Source organism: Salvelinus sp. IW2-2015, unplaced genomic scaffold, assembly GCF_002910315.2.
Source record: "Salvelinus sp. IW2-2015 unplaced genomic scaffold, ASM291031v2 Un_scaffold1262, whole genome shotgun sequence".
Lineage (NCBI taxonomy): Eukaryota > Metazoa > Chordata > Actinopteri > Salmoniformes > Salmonidae > Salvelinus > Salvelinus sp. IW2-2015.
The window spans coordinates 175,903-193,555 of record NW_019942805.1 but is presented as its reverse complement, the minus strand read 5'-3'; the positions used below and the strand labels follow the sequence as shown (position 1 = coordinate 193,555).

The 17,653-nt window shown below is 47.1% G+C and overlaps 1 protein-coding gene across 1 annotated transcript in view; it reads left to right on the top strand.

Moving 5' to 3' along the window:
- The first annotated feature begins 9,153 nt into the window (after positions 1–9,153).
- The window catches only part of igfbp3 (insulin-like growth factor binding protein 3), a 59,416-nt gene continuing 50,916 nt past the window's right edge, over positions 9,154–17,653 (top strand). Inside the window, exon 1 of the mRNA XM_024137640.1 lies at positions 9,154–9,631. Within this exon, the coding sequence (XP_023993408.1) occupies positions 9,268–9,631 (364 nt within the window). The 5' untranslated portion in view covers positions 9,154–9,267. The remainder of the gene's footprint in view (positions 9,632–17,653) is intronic.

Below are 17,653 nucleotides of genomic sequence, written 5' to 3'. Positions count from 1 at the left end.
TCAAGTGGTTTTCCCCCCCCCCCCTGACTGGACCCCCTTTTTTAACGAAGGGTGTTTTCTTTTTTCCCCCCCTTTTGCTGGCTATACCAGTGGTTTTCCTGCTGGCTTATACCAGCGGTTTCCTACTGGTTTATACCATGGTTTCCTGCTGGCTATACTAGTTGTTTTCCTGCTGGCCTATACCAGTGGTTTCCTGCTGGCTTATACCAGTGGTTTTCCTGCAGGCTATACCAGTGGTATTTCCTGCTGCGTATACCAGTGGTTTTCCTGCTGGCTTATACCAGTGGTTTTCCGCTGCTTATATCAGTGGTTTCCTGCTGGCTATAAACCCAGTTGTGGTTTCCCTGCTGGCTAAACCAAGTGGTTTTACCTGCTGGCTTATACCAGCGGTTTTCCTACTGGTTTATACCAGTGGTTTTTCCTGCTGGCTATACTAGTGGTTTCCTGCTGGCTATACCAGTGGTTTCCTGCTGGCTAATACCAGTGGTTTTCCTGCTGGCTTATATCAGTGGTTTTCCTGTGGCTATACCAGTGGTTTCCTGCTGGTATACCAGTGGTTTTCCTGCTTGGCTATACTAGATGGTTTTCCTGCGGCTATACGTGGTTTCCTGCTAGCTATACCAGTGGTTTTCCCTGCTGGCTATACAGTGGTTTTCCTGCTGCTATACCAGTGGTTTTCCTGCTGGCTATACCAGTGGTTTTCCTGCTGGCTATACTAACAGTGTTTTCCTGCTGGCTATACCAGTGGTTTTCCTGCTGGCTAACCAGTGGTTTTTCCTGCTGGCTATACCCAGTGTTTTCCTGCTGGCTATACCAGTGGTTTTCCTGCTGGCTTATATCAGTGGTTTGTCCCTGCTGGCTATACCAGTGGGTTTCCTGCTGGCTATACCGTGGTTTTCCTGCTGGCTTTACCAGTGTTTTTTTCCTGCTGGCTTATATATGGTTTCCTGCTGGCTATACCAGTGGGTTCCTGCTGGCTATACCAATGGTTCCTGCTGGCTTATACACAGTTGGTTTTCCTGCTGGCTATACCAGTGGTTTCCTGCTGGCTTATACATGGTTTTCCTGCGGCTTTAGCGGTCTGCTGGCTTATATCAAGTGGTTTTCTGCTGCTATACCAGTGGCTTTCCTCTGGCTATATAGTGGTTCTCTGCTGGCTTTATTATTTCCATGTTGTATTTCCTACATGGTTAACTACCAGTGTTGTGGCTATACCAGTGGTTTCCTGCTGGCTATACCAGGTGTTTTCCTGCTGGCTTATATCAGTGGTTTTCCTGCTGGCTATACCAGTATCGTGTTCCTTTTGCTGCTATACCGTCGTTTCCTGCTGCTATACCTTACGGCTTCGACGGTAGAAGGAGAGGAGACCAAAGCGCAGCGTGGTTTGTATCCAATAATTAAATTAGAATACTTCTTCAAGACGAACAAAACAATAAACAGACGAAAACCAACGAAGCTACAGTCCTGTAACTAGAGAACATGGAAAACATGAACGCACGAACAGGACAATCACCCACAAACCAACGTGAAAACAGGCTACCTTAATATGGTTCCCAATCAGAAGACATGAAAACACCTGCCTCTGATTGAGAACCTAGGCCACAACAACGAAGCACTAGAAACACAAAACATAGAATGCCACCCAGCTCACGTCCTGACCAACTAAACAAAGACTAAACCAAAGGAAATAAGGTCAGGAACGTGACAATACCAGTGGTTTTCTCTGATCCGTGGTTCTATGCTTACCAGTGGTTTTCTCTGCTTGGCTTATACCAGTGGTTTTTCCTGCTGGCTATACTAGGTTTTTCGTGCTGGCTATACTAGTGGTTTTCTGCTGGACATACTGTCGGTGTCTAGTGGTTTTCCTGCTGGTATACCAGTGGTTTTCCTGGTCGGCTATAACTATGGTTTTTCCTGCTGGTTATACATGTTTTTTCCGTGCTGGCTTATACAAGTGTTTATCCTGCTTGGCTATACCAGTTGGTTCATAAGTGGTTTACCAAGTGGTCCTCTGATACCAGTAGGTTTTCCGTGGCATCCAGTGGTTTCCTGCTGGCTATACATTTCTCTGCACCAGTTGGTTTTCCATGCTGGCCTATACGTGTCGGATTACGTCGCTGAACCAGAGTTATTATGTGTGTTTGCTTGTTTTGTTGGTCAGGAACGTGAGCCTGGGTGGGAATTCTATGTTGGTGTGTTATGTTTTGTCTGTTCTGTGTCCAGCCTAATATTGTTCTCTCAGAAGGCGCTGGTTAATCGTTGTCCCTGATTGAGAAATCATATATAGGAGGCTTTGTTTGGTGTTGGGCATTTTGTGGGGTGATTGTTTCCTGTCTCTGTGTTTTGTCTGCACCAATAGGATTGTCTCGCTTCAACGTTGTTTGTTTTGATATGTTGGTTAAGTGTTCACAGTTACCGTCTATTAAACAATGTTAAAACAACTAAAACCCGCCCGCTGCACGCATGTTGGTCCCTCCTTCAGCCCAGGAAAAAGCCGTTACAGAAATCACCACCTTCCACGACCAAAGCAGCGTGGCAACGGCAGCACAACAAGCTGCAGCGGTACCAGGAGGAAATGGATCATGGGAGGAAATCCAATGAACGGAAAAGGACCCTGGGCTATAAAGGTTGGAAACGGATCACCTACCCATGGGAACAGCTGGAGGCAACCGGAGAGGCGGATCTGGCGTTATGAAAAGGTAAGCAACGGCTAGCACGAAACCGAGAAGAAAATCCAAAAATGTAATGGGGGGGGGGGCTAAATGTAGTGTGGCAAAGGCAGGTAGGAAACCGCGCCCACTTCTCGCATGCTTACCGTGGAGAGCGGGAAGTACGGGCAGACACCCGTGTTATGCGGAAGAGCGCCGGTGTCTCCTTAACGTGTTGCATAGCCCGGTGCGGTTATTATCCACCTCCCAGACGGAGGCCGGGCATAGAGTGAGCAATTAGGCCAAGGTGCCTATGAAGCCGGCTCTACATACCATGGCCTCCAAAGTACGTCTCCTCGGCCGAGTGTACATGGCACCAAGCCTTACAGCATGGTGCTCGCCGCGTTCGCCTCACAGCCCAGTGCGGGTTTATTCACCTCCCGCATTGGTCGGGCTACGGGAGCATGCAACCAGGTAAGGTTGGGCAGGCTATGCTCAAGGGAGCCCAGTAAAGCCTGCACGGTCCGGTAAATCCGGCGCACCTTCCGCCCCAAGCCAGTAACCTCACAGTTCCAGCAACCCGACACTGCGCCTTATGGTGCGTGCCCCGCCAGCCAGTTACAATCAGTGCCGACACACGCACCAGGCTTCCAGTGCGTCTCCAGAGCCCTGTCCTCCTGCCACGCACTCTCCATGTGTGCGTGTCCCAGCCAGTGCCTCCAGTTCCAAGCACCACGCATCAAGCCTCCTGTGCGTACCCAGAGCCCCTGGTACGACTGTATCCTCTCCCCGCACTCGCCCTGAGGTGCGTGCTCAGAGTCCGGTACCAGACCAGTTCGGACCAGCGAGCACAGGCCATAGTGGCGCTTTGAGAAACCAAATGTGCCCTGTTCCTGCTACAGCCGCCGCACTAGCCTTAAAGGTGCGTGTTTCCAGTACCGGTTTACCACCAGTTCCGGCACACGCACCAGGCCTACTGTGCGCCTCAGCAGGTCAGAGTCGGCCGATGCCAACGCCGCCTGCACTAGCTCGTCTGCCCAGCACCGTCTGTACTGCCTGCTTGCCTAACGCCGCCTCACGCCTGATTGCCTAACGCCGCCTGCACTGCTTCGCTTGCCCAGGCGCCGTCTGAGCACTTCTGCTCCAGCGCCCGTCTGAGCCATTCTGTCTGCCCCAGCGCCGTCTGAGCATCCGTCTGCCCAGCCGCCGTCTAGCCATCCGTCAGCCCCAGCGCTCGCTGAGCCATAAACGTCTGCCCAGCGCCATCCTGAGCCATTCCGTCTTGCCCAGCGTCATCTGAGCCATCCGCTCCCAGCGCCATCTGAGCCATCCGTCTGCCACGAGCCCTTCAAAGCCGCCCGTCGTCCCGAGCCATTAGAGCGTCTGTCAGTCAGAGCCGCTAGAGCGTCTTCAGCGAGGAGCCGCTAAGAGCCGTCCGCATCACGGAGTGCCAAGGCGCCAGCCAGTCAGGAGCTGCTAGAGCCGCCAGCCAGTCAGGAGCGCCAGAGCCGCCAGTCAGTCAGAGCTGCCAAGAGCCGCCAAGCCCAGTCAGAGCTGCCAGAGCCGCAGCCCAGTCAGGAGCTGCCAGAGCCCGCCAGCCAGTCCAGCGAGCTGCCAAGCCGCCAGCCAGTCAGGAGCTGCCAGAGCCGCCATGCCAGTCATGAGCCTACCCTCCAGTCATGAGCTACCCTCCAGTCATGAGCTGCCCCTACAGTCATGAGCTGCCCTCCAGTCATGACTGGCCTTCCAGTCATGAGCTGCCCTCCATGTCATGAAGCTGCCCTCCAGTCAATGAGCCTGCCCTCCAGTCATGAGCTGCCCTACAGTCATGAGCTGCCCTCAGTCATGAGCTGCCAACTCCATCATGAGCTGCCACTCAGTCACCGAGCTGCCCTAGGTCCGGGGCTGCCACTCAGTCCGAGCTGCCAATCAGTCCGGAGCTCCACTACAGTCCGAGCCTGCATTAGTCCGGAGCTGCCCGCTCTGTCCTGAGCTACCTCTCTGTCCTGAGCTACCTCTCTGTCCTGAAGCTACCTCTCTTCCTGAGCACTCTCTGTCCTGAGCTACCTCCTAATCATGTGGGGGGCCTTGGGAGCGATTCCTTAGGCCAAGGCGTGGGCGAGGGTCGCACTCAAAGGACGTCCTAAGGAGGGGAACAGAAGACAGTGTGGAGGGTGTCCTCGCCCTGCGCCGGAGCCGCCACCGCGGACAGAGCCCACTCAGCCCTCCTCTTGAGTTGAGGGGTCGTTCGGAGTCCGCACCTCAGGCAGGGAGGTACTGTAACGTCTGACCAGAGTTTATTATGTGTTTTGAGCTTGTTTTAGTGTTGGTCAGGACGTGAGCTGGGGTGAGAATTTTAGTTCGTGTGTCTAGTTTGTCTGTTTCTGTGTCCAGCCTAATATGGTTTCTCAATCAGAGGCAGCTATGGTAATCATTGTCCCTGATTGAGCAGTCATATATAGAGGCTTGTTGGTGTTGGGATTTGTGCGGTAATTGTTTCCTTCTCTGTGTTGTGTTACTGCAAACCAATAGGACTGTCTCGGCTTTCACGTTTGTTGTTTTTGTATTGTTGTTAAGTGTTCCCACAGTTTACCAGTTATTAAACATGGTTAAAACCCCACTAAACCGGCGGCTGCATGTTGGTCCTCCCTTCAGCCCAGGAGAACCGTTTACAGCTATACTAAGTGGTTTTCCTGCTGCGACATAAGACCAAGTGGTTTTCCTGCTGGCTATACCATGGATTTTCTGCTGGGCTATACTAGTAGGTTTTCCTGCTGGCTTATACCAAGTGGTTTTTCCTGCTGGCTAAACCAGTGGGTTTCTGCTGGCTATACCAGTGGTTTCCTGCTGGTTATACCAGTGGGATTTCCTGCTGGCCATTTTAAACAGTTTTCCTAAATGCGTACCAAATGGCACGCTAATGTTTTCTGTATTGTGCACTACTTTGACTGGGCCGAAAAGGCTCGGGCCTCATTCCCAATTGCGATGTAACTCAAGCATTACGATGAATCATTTCGATGCATTGTTTTATTATGAGCCCAAGCTTGTTAAGGGTGTTTCCCTCAAAACAAAGCACTAGAGTGCGAACAGCTAACGCGTCATTGGGGAGTGTTCCGTTTTATTCACCTGATCCCGTTGTGGGAGGCGGTCCCAGTCCTGATGCTGAAATCGATGCGTAATAAGCCCACATTCAATGACCTATCATTTCGCAGACTAGTTTTATGAATGAAAATAAATAACACCAATAAAATCTACAAACTAACCATTTCGTATGTAATGTCATTGGAATTTCAAGATTGAACACCAAGCTGTCTTCTTTCTTCCACAGTGCTTTAACACACCTGCACCACAGATAATAAATATCTCAAGATAGTTTCAATTTAATAGCCCACAATATATACAGTAACCAACCGTTTACAGCACATATTTCGCTTTTTTTTATTTTAAAATAAAACATTATGAGGCGGTGTCCATCATAAGGACCTCGAGGAACTGCCCTACTGCGTAAAAGTGCAAGGCTGTTAGAAAGCTGCACCTCAGCACTCAGCTCAAAGGCATCGGGTTGGTCGGCTGATTAAGGGAAGAAACAAAAGGTCGAGCAGTCTGAGTATCTTCTGGTGGGACTTGTAGTCTTTGAAAAGATAAGCCCCGTCATTGAGTGAGTCTGTAACTCCGCTCAGGTTGGTTGAAAATAATAGCATTAAATAATATTCAACAATTTTCAACAATATTCACCAAACAAATATTCACTGCGCGGCAGGCGCCCGCCGTTATGTTGGAGAGCAAAATTTCACTAAATAGCAGCCATGCTGCATTTTGTTGATTCCCTGACCTCTGAGCAATGGTTTGGCTTTTATAGTGTTCCAGGGTGTTTCCAATTGTACCGATAAATCCAGCTTGGGATAAACCTGGAATTTGTTTTTACAAATACATATTCCAAATATAACATATTACATCAAATATTATACAATTTTATATCGATATATACCATTCAAACAGAAACAAACTTCTAAATGTGAACGTAAGGCAAGAGAAGCCCTTAACGATCACTTGGCTGCTCTAACGAGATGGTCTGAATCACTCGTAGACTGTCCGAAGGTTTTTAAGATCCACGTTATAACGAAGGCTCTGGAAAACATCTCGCTACTGAGGATGGTTTTAAACGATTACTTACACGCACCGAAGGCTCTTGGAACGAGGCCTTGGTCAGATGTAGTGCACTATAGGGAAATTAGGGTGCATATTTGGGACAACAACCCTAAACTCCACCACAGGGAATAGCCACTTGCCCAATGGGTCCACAGCAACAAGTAAACACTCCCCACAGGGAGGTGCCCCCCACACACTAAAGACACCGCCCATGTCTACATTCTTTTGGGCAGTGTGTAGGTGGATCATTCCTCAACACACTTAAACATAGTCATGTGTGTGTGTGTGTGTGTGTGTGTGCGGGTGCGTGTTGCTTGTTGTGTGTGTGTGTGGTGGTGTGTGTGTGTGTGTGGTGTGTGTGTGTGTGTGTGTGTGTGTGTGTGTGGTGGTGGTGTGTGTGTGGTGTGTGTGTGTGTGTGTGTGTGTGTGGAGCCGTGGGGGGTGAGCCACAGAGGAGGTATTGTTTTACTGTCTGGGTTTTTGAAACCCTGCTGAGTTCTGGAACATAGAAAGTATCTCCACTGCTCCACGGGGGGGTTCTCTGCCTCCCATCCCTCTAGCATTCAAGCACAACAACCAGTACACAGATAGCCACAGAGAGAGTGCACTCCCTGAGCTACGTGGAGGGCAGACTCACACACCTACACACACACACACACACACACCACCACACACACACACACACACACACACACACACACACACACACACAACACACACACACACACCGACAACACACACACCACACACACACACAACACACACACACACACACACACAACAAGCACAACACCTCACAGGATTTTCAATTTTAGACAGAAATGGTGGGGGATTGTGCCATCTCCAGCAGCTTTCCCTGTTCCGCATACCCTCCTGTCCTGCCAATAAACAAATAACGCGAGAGGCGTAAAAACACTGAAAAATAAAGCAAATCAAGTAATGACCATCTGTCCCGATTTTCCACCAGAGAAAACAGAAAAGTGTTGAAGACTGCATTATGAAAAACAAGCACAGGGTAAGAAAAAACACCCCCAGAATAGCAAGAACATCTGCAGCTAAGATTAAGTTTTCTTATTTACTTGGCATATTCCTTTATTGTTTTCTTTTCGTCAGTTTTTTTTTGTGCTTCTCTGTAGCTGTCTGTCTGTGTATCCTGTCTGTCTGTAATGTCTGTCTGTCTGTCTGTCTGTCTTGTCCTGTCTTCTGTCTGTCTTGTCTGTCTGTCTGTCTGTCTGTCTGTCTGTCTGTCTGTCTGTCGTGTCTGTCTGGTCTGTCTGGTCTGTCATGTCTGTCTGTCTGTCCTGTCCCTGTCTGTCTGGCTGCCGTGCCTGCCTGCCTGCCTGTATGTCTGTCCTGTCTGTCTGTCGCCTGCCTGCCCTGCCTGCCTGCCCTCCGTTCTGTCTGTCTGTCTGTCTGCTGTCTGTCTTTGCATAACCTTGCAGCTCATTGTCAAGTAGTTGCTATCCTGAGGCCTGTATGGGTGGCGTACTGCCAATTTGGTTAGTTCAGCTTGATATACACTACAGCCTCTAGATTACATGCTGCCTGGTTCTGGCTGCTCATACAGAGATGTTTATGGAGCACATGGCCAAGGACTACTGCGTCCCAAATGGCACCCCTATTCCTATAAGTTGTGAAGTATAGCCAGCAGGAAAACCACTGGTATAGCCAGCAGGAAAACCACTGGTATAAGCCAGCAGGAAAACCACTGGTATAGCCAGCAGGAAAACCACTGGTATAAACCATCAGGAAAACCACTAGTATAGCCAGCAGGAAACCCACTGGTATAGCCAGCAGGAAAACCACTGGTATAGCCAGCAGGAAAACCACTGGTATAGCCAGCAGGAAAACCACAGGTATAGCCAAGGGAAACTGATTCAGACCATATCTAGTGTTCTGTTCATGTGAAAAACTCTAACCCTATGGGGCCGGTGTCCCAACCTATATTAACTTTAGTCCTGGACTAAAAACACTTTCAATTGAGAATGTAGCATACATTTTGGTCCGGGTGTCTGGGTGTCAGGGAAACTAGTCCTATATGTTTCACATTTTACTTGGCTCCTAACTCTAAATTAAATAAGCTTATTACCTGCTTTAATCAATTAAAATACAACAAAATAGTAGGCCTATATACTAAACATTGTGTACAAAGTGATAGTTACACAATAAATACTGTACATTCATCGAATAAGCCTAATCCACCTGTGAATCGGTTCTAAACCGTTATTAATGTAATTCTCGAGCCAGTGTCGTCAACGTCTGCGGTTCCTCTGGATCGGGGCTCTCCATTTACATTATTCATACGAGGGTGTGACTTGTTGGCTCTTTTTCCCGCCTGTATAAAACGACAAGTTCGCTTAAAAGAAAATACAGATGGAGAAGTCTAGCCGGTTCGCTGTGACACAGAGAGTCCCCTTAAGCTTACGTGACAACTCGCATACTGTCCCTTTGTCTTCAGCTTATCGGCAGAATGCCCGGTCTATGCGTGCTTTGTCTCACTGCGGTGCTCGCTGCATTCACCCGGTTCGCGGAGACCGTGGGACCGGTGGTCCGATGTGAGCCGTGTGACGCCGGGGCTCTTATGGAGTGCAAGCCGCTGCCAAAAGACTGCGCAGAGAGGGTGCGGGAGCCCGGCTGCGGGTGCTGTCTGTCGTGCGCCCTTGCTGAGGGTCAGGCGTGTGGAGTGTACACCGGGCGCTGTGGCTCCGGGCTGATTTGTCAGTTCCAACCAGGGGAGACCCGACCACTGCAAGCCTTGCTAGAGGGACGGGGAGCGTGCTCCAGCGCCGCGTCCAAAAAACTCAACACCTTTCTGCTCCCCGCGCAGAAACAAGGTAAGCGCCTCACCGTTCTAAATGTCGCTCTTTCTATGAAGGTTCTGAGCTGGGTTGGTCTGTTTCTGTTAGAGAACCACTGTAGTCCTAGGGCTATTGGCTGCGGGTCGATGTTGGTGTGACTCATACCAACATTTGCGCACGTCATGGGTTACTTAGGCTTACTCATTAAATATCGATGTCAGTTAATTTGTGGCAATCGGCAATAATTAGACACTCGGCGGACTGTGGCTGCCTTGTGGCCGGCTCTCCATGAGTGCCGGACGGTATGCCTTCCTCTAAGTGTCCGGTGCCCGCTACAAATAGCAACAATGGCCCTGTGGCGCTTCAGAGAGGATTCACGCTTAATAAGATTATGTGCATTACAGTGCACATAAGGGGTTAATAAAAGGTTGGTTATTGTACATTAATGCTATTAGTATCGAATCAGTGTTTTTTTTATTTGCAGTGTGAGGTTTAAGTATATAGCCAATATGTCAATGCGTTTTGCGCATCGTAACCTATTGCCAACATATCCATGGCGCACAGTATATAAACAATAGAAAAACGCATTGAAATTCATAATGTTGTGAGCTTTCTTTAGTTGAACAATTTATATACTCTGTCATTGGGTGTGAAATGCACCATTGGGTTTGAATGGAACCTGCGCAACTATTTTAGCCCGTGGCATTCCCTCCATTCGGCCACTCCGCTCGCTAAGGCGCGCGCCACCATATGTCAGATACACACTGTAGTCGTTGTTCTTTTGAGGACGACATGCTGACTCTCAATACCATATACTGTGTGCTCTCTCGCGCCTCTGCACACGGCCACGCACACACACATAAACCACACACAAACCACACACACGCACACACGCACCCACACACACACACACCACCACAACACACACACAACACACACACACACACACAACACACACACACACACACACACACACACACATTCACACCACACACACACCACCACACACCACGACACACACACACAACAAAGACTCCCAACAACAAAAACAATCGTGGGTCCACCCAGTTTGAATGTCACATATTGTGTATCTTTAGCTGAAGTGATGAGCAAAGATTAGTAGCATTTGTGAATGGACGACTTTTGTTATGTCCATAGGCCTATCCTCCTTTCCCAACGCGACAGGCAAACACGCCCTGACACACACACACACACACCACACCCACACACACACACAACACACACAGACACACAACACACCACACACCACACACACCACACAGACAACACACACACACCAACACACACACACACACACACACACACACCAACACACACGCATACACGCACACACTAATATGGACCTGGCACACATATCACATCCATGTGAAGCCATACTTCCTCCACCTTGCATTATCACGAGGAAAGAGGGGAAGGCACTGTTTCACTCTGCCCCCTGTGGTGTTGTTGTGTGTTTAGTGGAGGCTGTGTCAGCCCACCAGGCGTTGGTGTGTGTTTTCTCCTAGTAATTTGTCTTTGCCACAGTGGTGTGTGGTGAAGCAGTCCACTGTCACATTGTCACACACAAAGGCTATTGTTAGCAAGGTCTGTCACTTTTAAACAGAAGTCTGGCCTACCAAAAATAGTGCACTATGTACACTGTAAAACATTTCCTGTGCTTTTCTAAGGTAACTTAGAGGCAGCCAGTCTCCTGTAAGTTATCAAAAGGTACAATATGTTACCGTAACGTATTTTACGGTATCCAAACTGTTCCTGTAATAATTTTACTATTGTTTTTATGGTAACTCACAGGAAACTGTTTGTCTGTCAGTTGCCGTAAAATAACAGTACAGTGAGTTACTGTAATCCTTTTACGGTAATTGTAATGTATGAATGAATGGATGAATGAAGGAATGAAATTCATTGAGGGAGATGGGGATTGTATTTTACAGTATTTTACAGTATATTGCAGGGGATTGGTGCAAGCAGGTTGGCTGCTAATGTGTTTACATATGACATCATATCAATGAATGCCAGTTTGGAAGCCTTTGTGTAACGGCTGTCGTCCTCTTCTTCCTCTGAAGAGGTGTAGCAAGGATCGGACCAATACGCAGCCTGGTAGGTGTCCATGTTTTATTAGGGAAAACTGAACATGAACACAAATACAAAAACAATAAACGTGAACACACCGAAACAGTCCCGTGTGGCACAAACACTGACACAGGAAACAATCACCCACAAAATACCCAAAGACCATGGCTGCCTAAATATGGTTCCCAATCAGAGACAACGATAAACACCTGCCTCTAATTGAGAACCAATCTAGGCAACCATAGACTTACATAAACACCTAGAATGAACACAACCCCATAAATCTACAAAAAAAACCTAGACAGTACAAACACCCTAGACGAGACAAAAACACACAAACCACCCTCGTCACACCCTGACCTAACCAAAATATTTAAAGAAAACAAAGAATACTCAGGTCAGGGCGTGACACCTTTGTCAAGACCTCTAGAAGTACAAGTGATATAAAATTCCACATTTTGGTATTTTATATCACTTGGCCTTGACAAAGGCTTCCAAACTGGCTGCGACTACAGGGTAAAACAGACCAAGGATATGGCAGATGCTCAACCATTAAAGGTTTGTGACTAGCTGCCACTCCAATCCGTTCTCTGTACACATTTAATTGATGTGGCACTACTACATCACATACTCACATACAAGTCGTGACTCAAAATATGTTAATGAATCAGAAACAAGAATACTGTGCACCCACTAGTGGTCAAAAGGTTTGTGGTGCCCGAAAAATACGGCACTCTATTCTGTGGGGTGCAATTACAGTACCATTCGAAATACATACATTATTTCCCTGCCCACAACATTTTCCCACAATGCATCATAATTTACAGCATGCTGCAGTATAATGCATTACAGTATTTTATTGTTGATAATGTACACATTTACGGTATAAATCACAGTTTTCCTATTACAATGTAATATACTTTACCATTAATTTTGTAAATCATATAAATATTGTACACACCTTGTTTGGTTGTTTCAGTTTAGACCTTGATGTATCACAATCCAATTAGTCAGAAGTATTTGAAAACGTTGCTCGTTGCCAATCCCACAATGCTGTCCAGTGTTGACTGCTAGCTATAGGCCATTGTCCTTAACAATTCCAGACCAAACTGACCCCAAAACAGCCTCTAGGCAACCGTACCGGTCTCTATCACATTATTGTGCACTGTGTTTAGAGTTACTGAGATGCCCTTCGGGCCCTGCTCAAAAGTAGTGAACTATATAGGCAAAAGGTTGCCATTTGGGAAGCATTCCAAGAATTTAACAAGGCCTCTCCTCTCTCTTTCTCTCTCTCTCTCTGTTTGTCTTTCTGTCTTTCTCTCTCTCTTTCTTTCAATTCAATTCAATTTCAATTTAAGGGCTTTATTGGCATGGGAAACATACGTTTACATTTCAAATGTCATATTATGTACAAAAGGGAAAATAAATGGAACATAAATATTGGTTGTATTTACAATGGTGATTGTTCTTCACTGGTTGCGCTTTTCTTTTGGAAACAGGTCACACATTTTGCTGCTGTGATTGCACACTGGGACATTTTGCTGCTGTGATTGCACACTGGGACATTTTGCTGCTGTGATTGCACACTGGGACATTTTGCTGGCTGTGATTCACACTGGGACATGTTTGCTGGCTGTGATGCACACTGGGACATTTGCCTAACAGTTATGGGAAGTTTATCTATGTTTGATTTGGTTTTAAAAATTTATTTTCTGGGTCTGTGTAATCTGAGGGAAAAATGTGTCTCTTAATATGGTCATACATTTGGCAGGAGGTTAGGAGGTGCAGCTGCAGTTTAACACCTAATTTTGTGGGCAGTGGTCACATAGACTGTTCTTCTCTTGAGAGCAGATCAGCCTTTCTCAATAGCAAGGCTATGCTCACTGAGTCTGTTACAATAGTCAAAGCTTTCCTTAAATTTAAGGTCAGTCAGGAGTGGTCAGTTGTTCTGCTACCTGTGTAGCTATGCCTGGTTAGGGACAAATAGCATTCTAGTTTTTGTCTGTTTCCTTTGTTGATTCTATTCCAATGTGTCCAAGTAATTATCTTTTTGTTTTCTCATGATTTGGTTGGGTCTAATTGTGTTTCCTGTCCTGGGGCTCTGTTGGGTGTCTCTCTCTCTGCTCTCTCTCGTATCGTCCTCTCTCTCTCTCTCTCTCTCTCTCTCTCTCTCTCTCTCTCTCTCGCACTCTCGCACTCTCGCACTCTCGCACTCTCGCCACTAAGTTGTTTACCCCGCTGCCATTAGACAAACAGATTTCGTAAGATGTTTATCAGAAAAAAGTAATGGGAGAGGTTTTTCTATATAAACATTGATGTTTTTCAGGCATCCTTATGCAGTGCCTTTCGGAAAGTATTCAGACCACTTCACTTTTTCCACATTTTGTTACGTTACAGCCTTAATCTAAAATGGATTAAATAAAACAAATCCTCATCAATCTACACACAATTCCCCAAAATGACAAAGCGAAAACAGTTTTTAGAAATATTTGCAACTGTATTAAAAATAAAAAACATTTATACCTTATTCACATAAGTATTCAGACCCTGTGCTATTCATTTCAGAATTGAGCTCAGGTGCATCCTTTTTCCATTGATCATCCTTGAGATGTTTCTACAACTTGATTGGAGTCCACCTGTGGTAAATTCAATTGATTGGACATGATTTGGAAAGGCACACACCTGTCTATATAAGGTCCGACAGTTGACAGTGCAAAAACTAAGCCATGAGGTCGAAGGAATTGTCCGTAGAGCTCCGAGACAGGATTGTGTCGAAGCACAGATCTGGGAAGGGTACCAAAAAATGTCTTCAGCATTGAAGGTCATTCTTAAATGAAAGAAGTTTGGAACCACCAAGACTCTTCCTAGAGCTTGCTGCCCGGCCAAACTGAGCAGTCGGGGGAGAAGGGCCTTGGTCAGAGAGGTGACCAAGAACTCAATGGTCACTCTGACAGAGCTCGAGAGTGCTTCTGTGGAGATGGGAGAACCTTCCAGAAGGACAACCATCTCTGCGGCATCCACGAATCAGGCCTTTATGATAGTGGCCAGACGGAAGCCACTCCTCAGTTAAAGGCACATGACAGCCCGCTTGGAGTTTGCCAAAAGGCACATAAAGACTCTCAGACCATGAGAAACAAGATTCTCTGGTCTGATGAAACCAAGATTGAACTCTTTGGCCTGAATCCCAAGCATCACGTCTGGAGGAAACCTGGCAACCTCCCTGCGGTGAAGCATGGTGGTGGCAGCATCATGCTGTGGGGATGTTTTTCAGTGGCATGGATTGGGAGACTAGTCAGGATCAAGGGTAAGATGAATGGAGCAAAGTACAGAGAGTTCATGGATGAAAACCTGCTACAGAGCACTCAGGACCTCAGACTGAGGCGAAGGTTCACCTTTCAACTGGACAACAACACTAAGCACACAGCCAAGACAACGCAGGAGTGGCTTCGGGACAAGTCTCTGAATGTCCTTGAGAGTGGCCTAGCCAGAGCCCAAATTTGATCCCGATCAAACATCTCTGGAGAGACCTGAAAATAGCTGTGCAGTGACGCTCCTCATCAAACCTGACAGAGCTTGAGAGGATCTGCAGAGAAGAATGGGAGAAGCTCTCCAAATACAGGTGTGCCAAGATTGTAGTTTCATACCCAAGAAGACTTTAGGCTGAAAATCACTGCCAAAGATGCTTCAACAAAGTATACAGTAAAGGGTCAGAATACGTTTTCAAAATGTAAAAAAAGTGTTTTAACTTTGTCATTATGGGGTATTGTGTGTAGATTACAGTTTTTCCCAATTGCTAAAACACAATTTTGCAAACTAGGCTGGTTACCTAACACAATTCACAAAACCACACACCCAAACTGCAAAATACCTCATATATCCTGCAAAATGAAGCACTGCAACCAAACTACATATAGCATTATCAAAATCAAACGCTTGCACGAAATGGCACACACTTCATTCATATTACCAGATTTTTGTCTAACCAACTACACACTGTTGGGCATAATGAAAAGCACTCTCATCTTTAGTATGCTTAGCCATAATACTAAAATAGTTAAAATTGTAGAAAATTCTTCAGATGCACAGAAATATTTGCAGATACACACACATTCTGTTGAAACATTTTATTTTTTATTTTTCACCAAACAAGTCAGTGCAACATATGCACAGCAGATATATTTACATTGGACTGAACAAAAATATGCTCACAAAAAAACAGTAAACTGAAAAAGAAAATAGCAGAAAAAATGTGCAGAAAAAATATATAGAAAAAAAGAGAAAAGAAAAATAATTAGGCAGCATCTTGCCTCACAGCTGGGTCTGGCCACAACACCTCGTCTCACAGCTGGGTCTGGCCACAACACCTCGTCTCACAGCTGGGTCTGGTCACAACGCGCTAACCTTGAAGTAGCATTAGTAAGGAGGGCCTAAAGAACAGGTAGCCCACTGCAGGCCATGAGCGTCTAGACGTCACGCACAACAGGGCACATAAACTGATGCAGATGTTCTCAGTAACTAGGGCGAAATGGGAGTTAATCTAAATTTTGATACGTGTGAAGTATGCGTGAGTCTCAGGATACCGGCTCATTGATAACTGATACTTGCTGCGGGAGGTCAGAGTCTAGCAAGGATCACAGAGTAGGTGTTGTATGAGCGCATCCAATAAACATGAATACCGAAAGTGTACGAATTGCAGGTTGGTCAGTAGAGATGTAAGTCAGTCCAGACCTCACGGAGCGTGATCGAATGCTGTACTTTCTGCCTTCCTACGTGTACTAGAATAAGACCATCGTTGATAGCCCGAAGTGGCATAATGGTAGAAGGGCCTTGTAATGACTTGTGTAGCTAGTGTCAAAGACTCAGCAGCTGATGTAGAGGGAAGTGATTGAAGGGGACGGCGAAGACGTGGCGTCACTCATGGGCAGTCATCTGTACAGAATTACAGGCCGTGTGTGCGGACCATTGGAGTGTCGTAGGATAGGCGCTAGTTCAGAGAATGGTCGCCTAGGAAGCACCGATGTCGTCCATCTACTAGCCTCAAGTGACCGAAGCTTATCTGGTCGGTTTGGCGCGCGATGATACACGGACGCAACTACTATTGAGCGCTGACGGATGCAAACTGCTCACCCGACAGTGCAGGTCAGGGGCCACACCATCGAGGTCCGCGCATACCTGGGTCTACTGCAGGCCCACAGCAAACGGCTACTGGGAGGATGCCAGCCGCCATTAGTACACATCCGAGCTGGGGTCGACTTGCCACAGCTGCACAGAGCAATTCCGTGAAGCTGGGGGCGATGGTAGAGGAGAATTTACGTTGCGCATGTGCGCACAGAGTGTAGGTTAGTCGTGCCTCACACGCTCACCACTACACAACTACAAGACACAAACAGCTTGATTGTGTGGGATCCGTGCCACAAACGCCTCGTCACATCAAGGCAATCATTCTTTCCCTTGCAGATCATCGAGGGAAGAAAGCGCCTTGGGAGTGCATCCATCCCTGAACTGCACCACATCATCTCATCACATGCCTCTTCCATAGCTTGCACAAGAGGCATGCGCAAAGGGGCTGCGGTCGTATACGCTTCCATCCGCCTATGCGAAAATAACTCTTCTATGGGGTTCAGAAATGGTGAGTATGGTGGGAGGTACTTGACGAGAAAGGTGGGTGGTCAGGTCAATCCAGTTTTGGACTGGGGCTTGCACGATCGGGAAGCTCACGTGGTCCAGACATCTTACAACGACGTGAGTTCTCTTTGATTTTCCATCATCTATTCTCGCTCTGTGGGTATGAGAATGTTTTGGAGTCTGTCGCAGAAAATGTGATGCATTGGGCTAGTGGTTGTATGGCAACGGTTGGATGACGTGGAGGACACGGACATGCGTATCTGAGCATGGCAGCGGGCACGATCTGTGGATGTTCCCACGTTGCGAGGAACATCTTATAATAATGGCTGCTGTTGGCCAAAT